This window comes from Sinohyriopsis cumingii, chromosome 2 (genome assembly GCF_028554795.1).
Source record: "Sinohyriopsis cumingii isolate HCF-2022 chromosome 2, ASM2855479v2, whole genome shotgun sequence".
Classification (NCBI taxonomy): domain Eukaryota; kingdom Metazoa; phylum Mollusca; class Bivalvia; order Unionida; family Unionidae; genus Sinohyriopsis; species Sinohyriopsis cumingii.
In genome coordinates this window covers 100,859,419-100,875,802 of record NC_142962.1, presented here as the reverse complement: position 1 = coordinate 100,875,802, position 16,384 = coordinate 100,859,419, and the positions used below count along the sequence as shown (strand labels likewise).

At 40.1% G+C, this 16,384-nt stretch overlaps 1 protein-coding gene across 2 annotated transcripts in view; it reads left to right on the top strand.

The window, feature by feature from the left end:
- Nucleotides 1–16,384, top strand: part of LOC149805483 (adenosine 3'-phospho 5'-phosphosulfate transporter 1-like) — a 56,642-nt gene that overhangs the window by 31,022 nt on the left and 9,236 nt on the right. For both annotated transcript variants that reach the window (XM_089950075.1, XM_089950074.1), the window contains exon 2: nt 15,006–15,229. In XM_089950075.1, the coding sequence (XP_089806201.1) occupies nt 15,028–15,229 (202 nt within the window). In that variant the 5' untranslated portion in view covers nt 15,006–15,027. The remainder of the gene's footprint in view (nt 1–15,005; nt 15,230–16,384) is intronic.

The window sequence follows — 16,384 nt, the reverse complement described above, 5'->3', positions numbered from 1 at the left end:
GCATCAAAGACAGTATTGATAAAGGTGTTGACAAGTGCGTGAAAAAAGCCGGCGACGTAATGACCGGCGAACTCAGCATGAACGGCAACAAAATAACCGTTCTAAAAAATCCGGAAGGTCTCGAAGATGCCGCAAATAAACAATACGTCGATACGCAGTACCAACACGTTGCTGGCCTAATCATCGACAGAGTAACAAAATCCGGCGACGTAATGACCGGCGAACTCAGCATGAGCGGCAACAAAATAACCGCGTTAGCGAATCCCGAATCCGACCAGGATGCGTCAAACAAACAATACGTGGACATCGTCAACGGTAAACTAAATACGCTGCGGTCAGAGTATGATGTTCACGTGAACGGGTTTAAAAGACTCCAAAGAAACCTTCAAAAAACCAGTGAAACCGTGGATAAGTTCTTTGGGACTCCTCCAGTCGTCGACACGAAACTTTCTGAAATCATACCAAATCTTACTAATAACGCCAACGATATCAATAAGATTAATACCCGGTTAGGTGTAGTCAGAACGGAAAAAAGTTTTTCAGATCAAGTTCAGATAATAGAAAATAACATTAACACGATCAAACAAACACAGCAGAATATCGTAGCGGGAATTCCTGATATCGTTAACAAAACCAGTTTGATTAAAGTTCCCACTGGAGTTACTCCCGGGCATATCACCAACATCGTATTCACGGTATCATCGGGATTCGCAACATGGTCACAACAAAATAACACTATCAAATATACAGCAACAGTCACCGGTGTTTACAGGTTGTCTGTGTTTTCAGCCGCTAAATTTGAAATCTTCACAACATATCCTTGGAGACATTCCACCGAAAAGTATTCCGGGGTTGTAACTATAATACTAAACAGCGGAACCGAGGAAACATTTATGCTTGTAGCCGACGACAAGGAATTAACATCAACATCTTACTGGTGGTGTTTGGAATTCGTCGCTGAAACGCCTCAATTGGTTACGTAATTGAAAATTACCAGCGATTTTAAATAATGTCAACGACGCCAGATGCTCAACAATATCGGTATAATCAAGTCCGTGAGTGGCAATCTGAGTTAAAAACTGTCATCGACGCGACGTCCCAAAAAGTAAAAAAATACCGCAGACGCATAACAGTGTTAGACATCGCGGTTTATTCAGTATCCGCCGTTGTTGCATCCGCGGGAGTAATACTATCAGCGGTCACTCCAGTGACTGCAGTAGTCGCTGCCACGATCTCTGTTTGTGCGACCACAACCACGGCAGGAGTTTTCGGCATCATAGCAAAAAAAATATCCTCGTGCGCGGTCACAAAATTACACGATTACACGACAAAATTAAATACAGCCACGACCGCATATCAGAAATTATCATCGCTGATATCATCATCGTTAGACGCGCAATCCAGCGACGCCGCGTTGATATCAGATTCTGAATTCAAACTAATGTCAGATGCGTACAATGACTATTTGAAAACTAAACAAATAAATAATGTCACTGATGGCAACGCCACAGGAACTGCTTCAACAAATAGTCACAAACACAACACCGGTAAGGACCACAATGATCTCAGTGTCCTCGACGACACCAGAATTCAGCATTAATTTTCGAACTCCAATTGCCGTGAACGAAATCGCGTTGTCGAAGCTCAGTGCGTATCACAGCTGGCCTAATGTCAGGTCGGAATCATTTGGCGGTCATCAGCCGAATAATTCGTTTGTGTTTTCGTGGAAAACCAAAGCCGACTCTGACGAATTCGACTGGGATACAATTACGCTACCCACTGGGAGTTATCAGATCGAAGAAATCAACAATGAGATACAACGCCAAATAAAACGAATCACCGGCAAGGAAGCCAAAATATCTGTGACCGCGCACGAACCAACGCTGTCTGCGGTCATTGAAATCTCAACACCCGGATACGCCGTGGATATTTATAACAGCTCAATTCGGACCGTATTAGGATGGCCACAAAAACGACCCGGGTTCGTGCCGGGTCCGGAACTGCCACCGAAGTCGGATTTCACGACCACGAAGGAAGAAGTACACGACCTTGTCGACAAGGTTGGCGACGATGGTTTTGTTTTATCTCGAACCCAACCACTAATAGAAAAAGTTGCGTTTACTTCAACTTACAAAGACGGTTTTGGTTTAGGATTTAATCCGTACGGGAATAATGCTTATCTCAAGATTCTACATGTAACCGAGATAGAACCTCAGATATTTATTCCGATCAAACAAATGCATCAAGAACAGCTAAAACTGTTGCGGGGATATTTCCAGGATTATATTTCTGATACGACAAGTGGAAACGCTAGCGTTTCTACAAGCAGTTCTCGCACGAACATTATCACGACCATAGAAAAACTAAACAAACTCGCATCCGCAATGGAAAAAACAAATCAAATAGTAATTCAAAAATTTCTGGATGATCCCGACAAAGGAATAAAATTTGCAACCTTGTATAGTATCCCCGTGAAGGATATTCCTAGTTTTAAATTTCCTGGGTATAACGCACCCGTGCTGCGAGAATCAGTCCGGGATCTCATCGAGGAATCCTACAAAGATATCACTGACGCGTACGCGCGAACAAAACCGCAGCCGGTTATTCTCAAGCACGACAACAGTACAGCATCCGATGGCAGACACATCTCACCCGGGATCGTAAATATCACAGATGTTATCGCGGTCAATCTTGTATGTGACGTCATCGACGGTAGCTACAGCGCTGGCGCTGGCGCTGACACTACTACGACGGCCCAACAGGGGTTTATCCTGTATACGTTCACACCAAAAGACCCCCCTGGTTTTCTGATTGTGCAAGAACCAATCAATGTGGTCTATCTGCGGTGTAATAATCCGTGGTTGTCAACGATAAATTTTAAACTCACCGACCAACGGGGGGATTTGTTGGACCTGCGTGGCGAGACTGTCTCCGTGAACTTACTGGTGAAATCCTAGAAACGCTAACACTTCCGAAAACTCTTTGAGTTTCACAATTAAAAAAGAGCAGTTTCGTATATGGAAACTCAAAGAGTTCCAGAAACGCATAGCGTTTTCACACACGAATACATCCACGTGCGAGTTCATATTCATGATAAGCAAATTCTTCACACGGCAATAAAAACCGTATTTGCGGATCAACAGTCACACCAACGGTTTGCTATCGTCGTTGACAAGTATGGCGTTGATGATTTTCTGTTGACGCCGTCACAACAAGCACAGTTGGCGCGAGAAGATGTCATTGTCGTCTACGCTGATAAAAATCAAATTATGAACTATTCTCATTCTTGTATAGATGTTAAAACACTTAGGCGGATCCTAGATGGAAATGCATAGCATGGGAAACGCTAACACTTCCGAAAACTCTTTGAGTTTCTGACACTGAAAGTGTCTCACGCTAGCGTTTCTCAAGGCAAAAAAAAAATAATACAATTTTTTTTTACCGTGAAATGTACAAAGCGTTTCCACGAAAAGGTTTCTACTTCACTTACACTTCGTGGAAACGCTATGCGTTTCCGGAGTCAGAACTTGAAGAGTTTTCAGAACTCGAAGAGTTTTCGGAAGTGTTAGCGTTTTCTAGATTCTTTATATAACCTTTTAACAGTCTCACCTTGGTGTTAATTAATTTTCGAGTCTCATACTCGGATGACAATTCAAGCCTGATCTTCTCAACTGCAACGCACAGTGGAATAAATTCAGATACCTGATTGGACGTTATCGTGGCAAGCGATCTGTAAATGCGATCTTGCAAACCCTTAATGAACCTATATCTGGCAGGGAGATTGTTCTTCCCGGACCGTGATAGCTCATTCAAGGATTCAAAATCTGACATAATTGTTTCAGTGTCTAGTAAAATATTAAAACCCCGCTGTTGCAATTTTTCGAGTTCAACAATTATGACATTTATGTTTTCGTGATTCATATTATTATATATTTTTATATTTTTAAATGGGAAACGCTAGCGTTTCTGAGAAGTCCCTTGGACGAGAAATGCAAAGCATTTCCAGGGAAACTCTTCGTTTTTTTTTCTTATACTGAGTTATCGTTGTTGTCAATGATATAACAGAATGAAATCTTCTGTTTGAGCTTCTTTGAAAATGCTGTTTTGCGGATCCCGGTTGCGACACGCTGTACAACAGGTGGACAAATACCGAAATACCTACCGGCTGCGGCCATTGACTGGAATACAATTTCTTCACGAGTCTGTATATTTCGAGACCTAACAGCTCGTTTCCCAACTGTTTTACAACGCCCTGTGTTACCCAGTAGGCAGTTCTTGCTCTGAGTGACCACGCGAAGATTGTTTATAGAGTTATCAAGTATGTTACCGTTAATGTGATCAATGACAAAACCCTTAGGGATCACTCCGTTAAAAACCTCATAGACGAAACGATGACATAAATACCTCCCTTTGGTAACAGTAAATCTTAAATAACCAGCATTATCAACTGTACCAACTGGTCGTCTTCGCGTGCAGTGTCGTACTATGCCATCTCGGTTTGCCTCATAATTTGGAATAGTTGGATGTGGAACAAATTCTTGATTCATTATATTATAAGCAAATCATTTGTCTAATTCATAATTTGTCTGAAAACTTATTTATGTAATCACGCTCCGAGAACGTGTTCGAGTCTGGATTTTTTTTATCATAATACCGTTTTAGTTCTCGATAGCATTTCCCCCCACACGCTGAACATAATTGCGTTTTTCCTCGTACTCCAATGCCGCATCTGATACACGGTATCGGTCCTAGACTCCCACCGCGGACCTGTTGAGCATGTTGTCCACAGTATTCGCCTCTGCAACGTCTGCTACACGGCTCTGATGAATTTAGTTTGATCCACTTGCATGAGAAATGCTTTGCATGAGCGATGCTAGCATCGCCGGAGAAACTCTTTGAGTTTCCGTTCATTATATATAATATTTTTGTCTATTTAAATACTTGTCTTAATTATAATAATGAGTTTTGAAAGACTATCCAGAATAAAACCCGTATCAGGTTCTCGATTCGATCTTGACCGGTTAACTTTTGATCGACGACGACGAGAACTCACACTCGTAATTGGTGTTATCAAGAACGCCAAAGAAGAGTTTCGTCGTGATGGTGCTGCACATGTGTGGTCTTCGTATAAAATCATTTCTGAAAATGCCATCATTGATGGTACCATCAACGATACAATCGCGTCGAACATAATTGGGTATCTCGATGATAAAAAATATTTCATTCAGATAAAATTTATCGTTGGCGTCGACGACACGGAAACAGGTGAAACAACGTGGATTATCAGAGACAAACTAGACCCTATTCTTGATGCCCGGCGGGGGAAAACCGTCGTCGTAACCAAAGACTCAAACCCGGGAGTACTTGTTGGGATTGATACACCGTATTATGCCAGAGCGTATCCTGTGACCGCAGTCATTTATGGAATTTATCCGATGAAGAAACCACGCGTTGATAAACTCAAACCGATGAAGATGTCAGAGTCATTGATAAAATCCACAGGGTTGAATTGTGTAGCCGAGCGAGTAATGGAACATTTTAAAAATGCAATGCGAGGAAACGGCCTAACACCGCTAAGACAGACTAAAATAGCAGCGTGGGCGGCAAAAGTAGTGGATGAAGGAGCGTCAATAAATGATGTTGCCGAGCTCGAACGATTACTAAAATTTCCTATAACGGTTTCATCGTTGACCGGTGAGGTATTGTACAAGAGTAAATATGATTCCCGTGGAGCACCAATAACTATTATCGATCATAACAGTCACGCCTGGACTGACTCGGTTAGGATATTTCCTCGAGATCGTGTTGTAAAGTATTATCCGGAATTGGAAAATGCTAGTGGTTCCACGAGCGGAAATGCCAGCATTTCTATGTTTGATTTTATTTATCAGATAAGTAAAACCGATCCAGTGTCGGTGTGGTTATTCCGAAGTGACCTCGAGGGAGAGTTTGATCAGTTTGTGAAACCCAACGGGGAGGTATACAGAACGGCGGCATTACATCACGAAATGAAAAAACTCGCAGAAAAATATCATGCGACGAACACTGATACGTTACTGACGCAGTGTTTTACTGTCCCGGGTGTTGTCACGCATATAGCCCGAGAACGAAATTCATGGAGACCAACCCCGAAGAGTTTTCTCGAGGATATTCAACAGAGCTGTATCGAATACGGGCACGGTGGTTTGTGGAATACCCAGTATGATCACCGCGATATGATATCCGTGGATATGACGGCGTGTTATCCAGGAAGTTTTCTTGGGCGGGGGGAATGTAGTGAGTATTTTAAACGGTTTGGTCATATTACAAGCTCGATGACAAGAGTTGCCATAAACGGACCATTGCCTGATTTTGACCTGACCGGGGTTGCTTGTGTGTCGTCGTTTAAACTCGCTACGGGTTTACATCCTGTGTGTTATGCTTGGTTTGGTAAACATTTCGTTGAGAAGCGATGGGCACCAATAGTGTTATTGCGATACATGCTTGACAGTCGAATACTGCTGTCGCTGACGGTCAGTGAAGCGATTATATGCTACTGTCGTCAAACCGAAGTTTGGTTGCCAACTCCGCAAGTCACCGTAGAAATTGAAAATTTCCGAGAATATCCAGAATCGTTTATCGACACTATCATCGAAAGAGCTCCCCGAACTGATGAAAGCACAGCAAAAGATCTAGGACGAAGAATAATAGGAAAATTTACTCAAGGTGGAGCGTATGATCATAAACTACATCATAGTCGATTAATCATGGACGAGGCCGAATTGGATCTTATTGTCGCTGATGCCGCCACGAATAATACGTTTTGTACCCGCGAAGATGTGTTTCTGTCAAACGGGGAAAAATTAGGAACTGTTTTTAGTTATATCGACGGAGAATCATCTCAGTACACACATTTGAGATCTTCGATGCTAGCTTATGTATCAATAAACCTATTGTCGATGATTAATAGGTTTCCCGTTGACGCAGTGAGAGTTGCAACGGATTCATTCTATATCGATAAAAAACACTTAGCGGCGTTGAATAAGGTTATACCGAATGATCCATCGTGGGGTTCATGGAGAATAAAAAATGAAATGTTGCATGGATATTGTGAATCAGCTGATGTTGAAATCGAGGATGAATATCGCGGCGCAGAAATATCTGGGAAATTTTCAATTTCTACGACAACTTCGCTGCCGCCGGTGCACGATCCTGTTGTGAGACATAGAACAGTTTATCTCAACGGGGCTGGTGGTTCCGGTAAGACAACTCGCGCGATAGAATTATTTAGAAACTCTGACATGATTGTGCTAACACCCACACATAGACTTGCCAGGGAGATGCGACAACGGGATGTTAACGCGTGTACGTATCACAGTTTTTTCAAATACAGCGGCGGCACATGGACTCCTACGCGAATGGGAACGAAATATATCCCCGAGAAAATAATCTGGGATGAGATAGACACTGTGCCGTTGGATACATTAAAACAGTTTCTGGATTGGTTGCTAAAGAAAAATACCGCAGTTGTTATGTGCGGCGATCATGGTCAACCACCGCCATTTACAGGTGAATCTCCACACACGTGGCTGAAAACTTTTGTAGATTATTATGAGGAAATAACTAACGATGTTAGAGCACTCGATGAAACGCTGAAAGAGTTTAAGGCGTTGATCAGGCTACAAACCAATAAAGTCCAGTGTGAGATAATGCGTGAAATAATTCCAGAGACTTCGCTGAGCGACTTTTGGGAAACGTGGAAACCAGGTGATTTAATTGTGGCAAGTAGAAAGATAGTCAGGGACACACTTCAGCAGCGGTTATTTCAGTTACATCAGAAGAAATTTCCCATGTTGCCAGTGCCGTTGTGTTATAGACCAGCTGATACGCGATTGCAGAATACCGACGTTGATATACCTGGGAGATCGGAAAAACAGAATTTAGTATTAAATGATATTGTCACAGTTGATATTGATGCTGTTGAACAGGCACTGAAAATGAGCAAATCCCCGTGGACGCTAGGATACGCTATGACCATCCACAGTTCGCAGGGACTAACTATTTCAGATACAACAGTTTGGATTGTTGATGATCGCATCGAGTGGTCAAATTTAGTTTATTTAGCCGTGTCAAGAGTAAGAAGGATAGGTCAGTTACGAAGAATTGTATTAGATGATGTTATCAACGACAGCATCAACAGATCAATCGCTGATGATACAATAAGAAAGAAATTAGCCGGTTACAAACAGAGCGACAAAAAAAATGGCAACGAGTTTGATCTCGACGAAACATTTATTATACAATTACAACAACAGCAGAATAATCACTGCGCGAGTTGTAATTGTTTATTGCTGTGGCAGTATTCGAAAAATAATCCAAGGCAATTTACCGTAGATAGAATAGATAGTAATCGCGGTCATACGCGTGAAAATGTGATGTTGACCTGTCTTGAGTGTAATCGACGCAGAGGTGTTGCTGCAGTTATTTAAGTGATCGAGGTGGTAATTGTGTATCCGTGGGAATCACCTGAAGTTGCTCGCGTGTGAATCCACGCTGAGGAGCAGTCGAATCTAATCTGTAGATTGCGTTTCTCCCAGTTGATCTGGTTATGCTGGATATCTTGTGTGTGGTAACACTCCATGTGGGATCGGTTGCTCTTTTTTTTCCTCCTTCGAGTTCGCCGGGTTCGTATAAATACCTAACGGTGACATTACCCAGCAACGGGGACGCTAGCGTCGTTGGCTGCGTTGAAACACGTTCACTGACGCGGGGTATATATTTTTTTGTGATTGCATTTACAGGTCTCATGTTTGTTGTTCTGGTAATTTCATTATTCAGTGCGGCTATCACGTTTGGCAGTCTTGCAACCCATTCACGAGATCTCGTATCGTAAATGAATTCCCTCGCGTACTGGTATCCGAATAATCTCTCAGCGAGTGTTCTATTAAATCGCTCAACAATTGCCTGATCCCGATGAATTTCAGTATGCCCTCGTCGTATAACAACGTTATGCTGCTTTGTCAACGATGATACCGCGCCCTGAAATTCCTTGCCAGGATCAACTTGTAATAATCGGGGCCAGCTTAGAGGTCCTCGCTGATAAATTCGTTTAAACGCAGAGGCAACTTCAGCGGCTGTTTTAGTCGCTAACGGTTCTGCTTCTTTGTATCTACTAGCAACATCAACTACTGTTAGCGCGTATTTGTATGTTTTTCTACGGACAGTATCATGAGGCAGGAATAGTATGTCAGCCTGATGAACTTCATTGGGGGTACTAACATCAAAATGTGCAAAGTTGATTTGTCGAGGTGGTGGTAAGTAGATTTGCCATATTGCTTGTTTTGACAGCCAATTTTTGGCAACCTCGCGTGTTACTGATGCCGCGTTGGCGAGTTTATTAATTGCTGAGTTACCTCTCCAGTATCCGATTGGGGAATAATAAATCGCTTCCATTGTTATTAATTATCCAGCGCCTAATGCTAATTTAGATTTCATCGCTGATCTTATTAACCAATTAGCGAGTGACTCCTTAAATGATTTATTTTTTATGGAGCTTAGTGCATGAATTAATTTCACATCCGCGATATGCCTGTCTTGTAGATCTTTACTTCGATAAGCAACATCATGTATGTGACACGCTGCGTCGATAGCGTTTATCGGATACTCTCCCGGTTTTGGTTTAGATTGTTCATCAAGTCTGATATCTAGTCGTGTCCCTGGACCGCAGTAATTGTATCCTGGGAGATGCTTTTCTCCGGGATATTTAGCCCAAGGGGTACCTGGAAGTCGTCCGAGGGTTGCTGCGATGTCACCTCCGCTGACTTTGTCAGGCTTTTTTTTTGAAATCTAAATTTTTTTGTGCCACATCGCGCACACTTACCAGAAAGTGCTTGTCTGTTATTTTTTGTTGTAATGGTTGTTAGATCATTCGTAGGGGTTTGTGCCTTACACTTCACACAATATAGATCCATAATTATTATTCCTTATATACAAATGGAGATCACTGATTTTTCTGCGACGCGAAGGAAAGAACCAGTCAAGCATAATTCCGCGCTACCAAATTCTATCAGAATGATCATCATAGGACCGTCAGGATCAGGTAAAACACAGCTGTTGCTGAACATGATAATGAAGTGGATGAAGTGGGATAAGCTGTATTTGGTAGCACCATCTGTAGATGATCAGCGATGCTATAATGTTATAAAAGATTTTAATGAGAGTGCAAAAGCGCTGAGTGAAGACGGCGACGAGGAAGTAGTTGAATTTATCACTGATATCGAAGAAGCTCCCAGCGTTGAAGACCTTAACGGAGAAATAAATAACCTAGTAGTGTATGATGATGTGATGCTGGACAAGCAAAAAAATCCTGCAAGAATATTTTCCCGGGGTCGTCATAAAAACACCGATGTCATTTATGTTACTCAACGTTACACACAAATACCAAAGGTAATCAGGGATAACTGTAATCTTCTTGCTGTGTTTAATGGAGTTGATGTTCATACGCTGAGAAATATTCATCAGACATGGTGTAGCGGCGATATGGATATTAATAAGTTTAAGAATTTCTTTAGTCGCGCTCAAAGAACCCCGCATGGATTTGTGACAATAAATTTACACAACCCGCGGACACGATACCGTATCGGACTTGATACATTGTATGGTTAACATAAAAATGTTTTTCCTTGGAAATCTTCGACTTCGTAGAGCAGCAGAGGGGGGGCTGGACCCACCCATGGATTTTTCAATAACGACCCCGCCACGGAAACTGTTTCAGATTTATTGAAGTAACCCAAGTTGCCAGCGGAAATGCATTGCATCCCTGGGGAAATTCGAAAAATTTCTCGAGGAGAGACTCTCCGAATTTTTTGGGACATTTTTTTTTGTCCTGTATTCTGAATAGAAGGGTTTATTTCGTCGAAATAAGCCCTCTATCGAGGAATAGTTTCCTGGAGGGGTTTATTGTGCAAAAAGTTTCGGTCTGTTCGCCCCCTCTGCTGCTTCCCAGGCCCCTCCTTCTCCCCAACTCATATTAAATGTTTGGTTTCTAAGCAGATAAAGCTGACCATTTTAAGAAAAATAAATCTCGTCTCAAAATTGAACCGCGTTAAAAATTGATTCTCCAACATAAATCGGCAACAAAACCTTAATGTACACATTCCAATTTCAGTTATTAATTATTCGTTCCATCCATAATCAGTCTAGTAACATCTTTCAATGTTTGCACATATCTAAAAATTAAATTTTTTTAGTGTCCAAACACTTTTGGGAAAAAAATGATTCCTGATAAAAAATGTCCAAAAACTTGGACCTGGATTTTGATGGTCTGGTAGATCAGGACCTTACATATTTATTTTAAATCATAGATATTACATTGTAGAGTTCAAATGCATCATATTATGGTGTCTGTTCATAGGTTGACTGTATTGTCCAGCTGTTGTTTCTTGTTTCGTTTCTATACAGAAATTCAGGTTCTTCCCCATTTACTGTTGCCAATATTTCTAAGTTGTTTATGTTTAGGACAGGGAAGAAACATATCAAGTATGGCTTTTTAAAGGTTAGAGATCAGGTCACAGGAAATGAAAAACAAAGAAAACTGTTACATGATAACTTGCCTACTTGATACGAAGGTTTGAAATTAACACTAACCCACTAATCCAAGATCAGTAAATTTGCAAACAGATCACTAAAATTTCATCTTTCACCAATCCATTGGATCAGCAAAGTTCCATCAGTGGCTTTCAGGAGTTAATAAATGGCCCGGTGTTGGATGTATCCGCTGGTTAATTAATCAGTTTATTGTGTAAATTGACTACATGACCATGCACTTGATGAGGTACAGATGCATGCGGCAGAAATGCCAAGTGGTCTTCCATGCATCAGGTGAATAAGGGTGTTGACTGTCAAAATGGCATACACACCAAATTAGCCTGGTACCCATGCCCAGTGTACCAATTTCATTATTGACAGTATAAAATGAAAAAAGCAACCATATTAGGCTATTATAAAAACTTGACCAATCAGAAAAGATTGTGTTGGGCAATTCAAGAAACTAGATGTACATGCAGTCATAGACTTGCAAAATGATGAGCTCGAGCACGTCAAATTTTGTTTTGTTTTATGAACAAGTGTTTTTATATGGTAAAAATAAAATATGCTCACCCACCCCAAGAACTTTAGAGTAGATCTAATCTTTGGGACAATGATAAACGGAAATATTTTCTGCATATGTATTTATGTCCAGTAGCAATATTGCACTAATTGTGAGGAAAAGCACTATGAAATTGAAAAGCGAACAAATTGGACAGTTTTCAAGAAAATTCCACAAAAACTGAGCAAGAGAAAAAAAAGTATAATCTCATTGCATATGTACACCAGTTATCAAGCCTACAAAGTTGTAATACAGTCCTCCAACCAGTGTAGATGGATAAGCAATGACAAGCAATCTCCCAAATACCTTATTTTAAATCCTTTTGAAGAAATTTCCCCCGAACATGAGCCAGATGAAAATTATAAAACCTTATTGACATCTAAACCAATTGCTTATATAGCTTGAGTTTCAGTAACCTCTCCAGTCATTGTGGGAAGGGAAGTGATGATGAACTGAACTATGATAATTCTCCATTTAGGAAAATATTTGATGACCTTTTACATTAATGGACTAGAGGAAGAAAGGGAAATGTTAGTGTGCATTAAAACCAACCACATAGCCTCAGGAGTTTCCATTGAAATCCTCCAACCAGTGTGAGAAATGATGACAAATTAAATCCCATGATACACGTCTTGTGAGTTTTAAAGAAAATTCCTCTAAAATGTGCTAGATGAAAAAAAGCAGTGCTGTTTATCCATACCAACCACCTATCCAGCCTATGCAGTTCCGACTGATCTGGGTGGAGAGGAGATGACAAACTAAATTCCCAAAAATAGCTCATTTTTGACAATTTTTCATGCAATTTCCCCAAATATGTACCATTGGAAGAAAGTTGAACCTTATTATTCATCAACACCAAACCAAAGATCTATTTTAAAACATTTCAATACAATCCTTAAATCATTATATGAAGAGAAGCAATAACATCATAAATTCCTGCAATACCCCCTTTTTAATACAATTTAAAGAAAATTCCTCCCAAATGACACAGAAATAAACTTATTGTTCATCTATGTCAACCAACTACCCACCATAAAATGTTTCTAAATAAAAATCATGCTTGTGGTGTGGGAGTAGAAGTGATGAGCCATTGTTCTCAAATGACTTCCTTTTTAAAAACATTTGTAGAGGAATGACAGCAGCTTTGGTCTCGAGGTAAACAGTAAAACCTGATTGTATATCTGTGTCGAGAATATAACTAGACTATGGTACAGAGTTTCATGAAAATACTTCAAGAAGTGCACATGTACTGATACAGAATTATGTTTAATAGGATTTATTTTTAGATTGTTACTGATAAACAGTCACTGCACAGTCAAGAGTTTATTGATAAACTTCACTGCACAGTCAAGAGTTTATTGATAAACTTCACTGCACAGTGAGGTGACCAATTGGAAAGATGTCAGGGATTACAAAAGGTTTACAGAATGTCAGAAATTAGATGATGACAGGAAAGTGCTGTTGTCAGCATAATAAACAAAATAGAGTAAGAAATGTATGAAATCCTGGGAAAACAAATTCAGATTGCTTAAACATGACCCTGAAAAGGATATTGTGGTGTGCACTGAGTATTCATCGAAATACAGAGGTGTGTAAATCAGTGAAATTTAGTTGAGATCACTTAATATGTTAAGATGATCCAATTTTTAGTGAAAAATGTCATAATTTGTAACCCTGATATACCCTGACCAAACTTTCTTATGGCTTGCCCTTGAGATACAACAGACATTTATTGATTTTGGGGGTCAGAATGTCAAAGGTCAGGTCACATTCACAGTTACTCCAAGAAGAAAAATGGTTTCCATATGATATCTGAGTTCCAAATTGCATACTTTGACCAAACTTGGATGGCTTGCATTTGAGACAAGGAAGATGCATATTCATTATGGAATATGAAGGGTTAAATGTCAAGGTCATTAGGACTGAGAGAAGTAAAAACCATTTACACAACACTTGTGTTCTACACCACATACACTGACTAAATTTCATAGGTAGCTTGCAGTTGAGACCAGGAATATGCCTATTACTGGATTTAAAAGTCAAAGCACAATGCCTTAGTACACTACAAACTGCCACACTGTAGGCTCTTAGCGATATGACTCCAGTTGTTAAAGCTACATTAAAAATCCAAAATCATTCTTCAGGTCTGCTGTAGTCACTTGAAGTATAACAACAATCTGATCTGCTATGCATTGATATAGTCTATATCTTTGTTACTGTGTATACACCCTTATAAGTCAAGTCTAACGGTAGACTGCAGAGACCCAGATCTGCTGTTGCATGACATACCAGCAGATCTGGGTTTGTGCAGTTTGTGAGGTGTAATCAGAAGAACAAACAGCATAAACCCTGATCTGCAGGTACATAATTCTTTGTTGTTTGCAGTTTGATTCCACTTATAAGTGAGGAGTATATTATGGTAATTACTGTGGGTATAGGAGATACAGCATTTGCATGCTTGTATGACTTGATATTCATTTGTTCATTACTTTATATTGACCCATATCTGTAAGACTACTAGATGTATATTCAAACTTTACATGTGGGTACATGCAGCTACACGATCTCAGCACGCTGTACCAGAACTAGATCACTGTGACTTACTTTTATGTGTATCCTATTCTATGGCCAGTTGATTCGTGTAACTAACAATACCCACCTTATACTCACAGGTATGCTAGCCTAGCTGGAATGTACACAGAAAGGTATTTACATTTTCTGAGGGGAGTTAAAAATTGTTTTGAGAAACTTGGTTTAACTTAGCTCTAGTGTGCTTTTTGTATTTTGGAGCAACATATTTTTTCAGTCATTTGTGGAATTGGAATTATTTCTGTTTTTAAAATATTTTGTTTAATTTTAATGTTTTCATTTTTTGCAGGGCTTTGGTGAAAGCAGCTATAATGTTTTTATTACTAGTGCTGCTGAACTTTATTCTGCCGTATGTTTTGGGCAAGGAATCATCAGGGCCTGGGGACAAGGAATCATTGACAGACTTCTGGTGTGTCCGTTTGGCTCTCAACCTGCTTGGCTATGGCACCATCTTTGTACCAGGCTATTTCCTGATCCAGTACTTCAGGAAGGTTAGGTTTAATGATACTGCAGGTTGGTATTATGATCATCATAATTGTCGTTGTTTTTATCATCATTATCATCATTGTTAGATTCCTTCTGATAACCACCACCACTGTCATTATCATTCCCATGGCAGTAATACCAGTGCCACTCAGAACCATCAGCACTATGATGGGCGTCATAAACATCATCATCATCTTCATCATCATCATCATCTTTATTTTCAATGGCAAATTAGTAAACATTTCTTATTTAGAGATGAGATGAATCATAATTTCAACAATTGACCCTAACTTAAGCATAACATTAGCCTCATCACTTGACCATGCACTTTATGCAACCTCATCACTTGACCATGTGCTTTATGCAACCTCATCACTTGATCATGTGCTTTATGCAACCTTATCACTTGACCATGTACTTTATGCAACCTCATTACTTGACCATGTGCTTTATGCAAGCTCATCACTTGACCATGTGTTTTATGCAACCTCATCACTTGACCATGTGCTTTATGCAACCTCATCACTTGACCATGTGCTTTATGCAACCTCATCACTTGATCATGTGCTTTATGCAACCTCATCACTTGACCATGTACTTTATGCAACCTCATCATTTGACCATGTGCTTTATGCAACCTCATCACTTGACCATGTGCTTTATGCAACCTCATCACTTGACCATGTGCTTTATGCAACCTCATCACTTGATCATGTGCTTTATGCAACCTCATCACTTGACCATGTACTTTATGCAACCTCATCATTTGACCATGTGCTTTATGCAACCTCATCACTTGACCATGTGCTTTATGCAACCTCATCACTTGACCATGTACTTTATGCAACCTCATCACTTGACCATGTGCTTTATGCAACCTCATCACTTGATCATGTGATTTATGCAACTGCTTTGAAGGAGAAAGTTTAATCAGTGAACAGTTCATGTATCTTTGCCTGGAAGAAATTCTGCTCCTTTGATTTATGCATGGAGTAATCACTTACATTGTAATAAAATCAACAAGAAAGTTCAGTTCTGTTTCATAATATTTTCTGGTATCCCACGATGCTTTTTGGTATCCCATTATGCTTTCTGTGCTGTTTAATCGATTCTCAAATAAACTTTTACATTGATAAAGAATGTGTAAGTTTGATCAGTAAAAGAAATTATGTTTAAAAATGG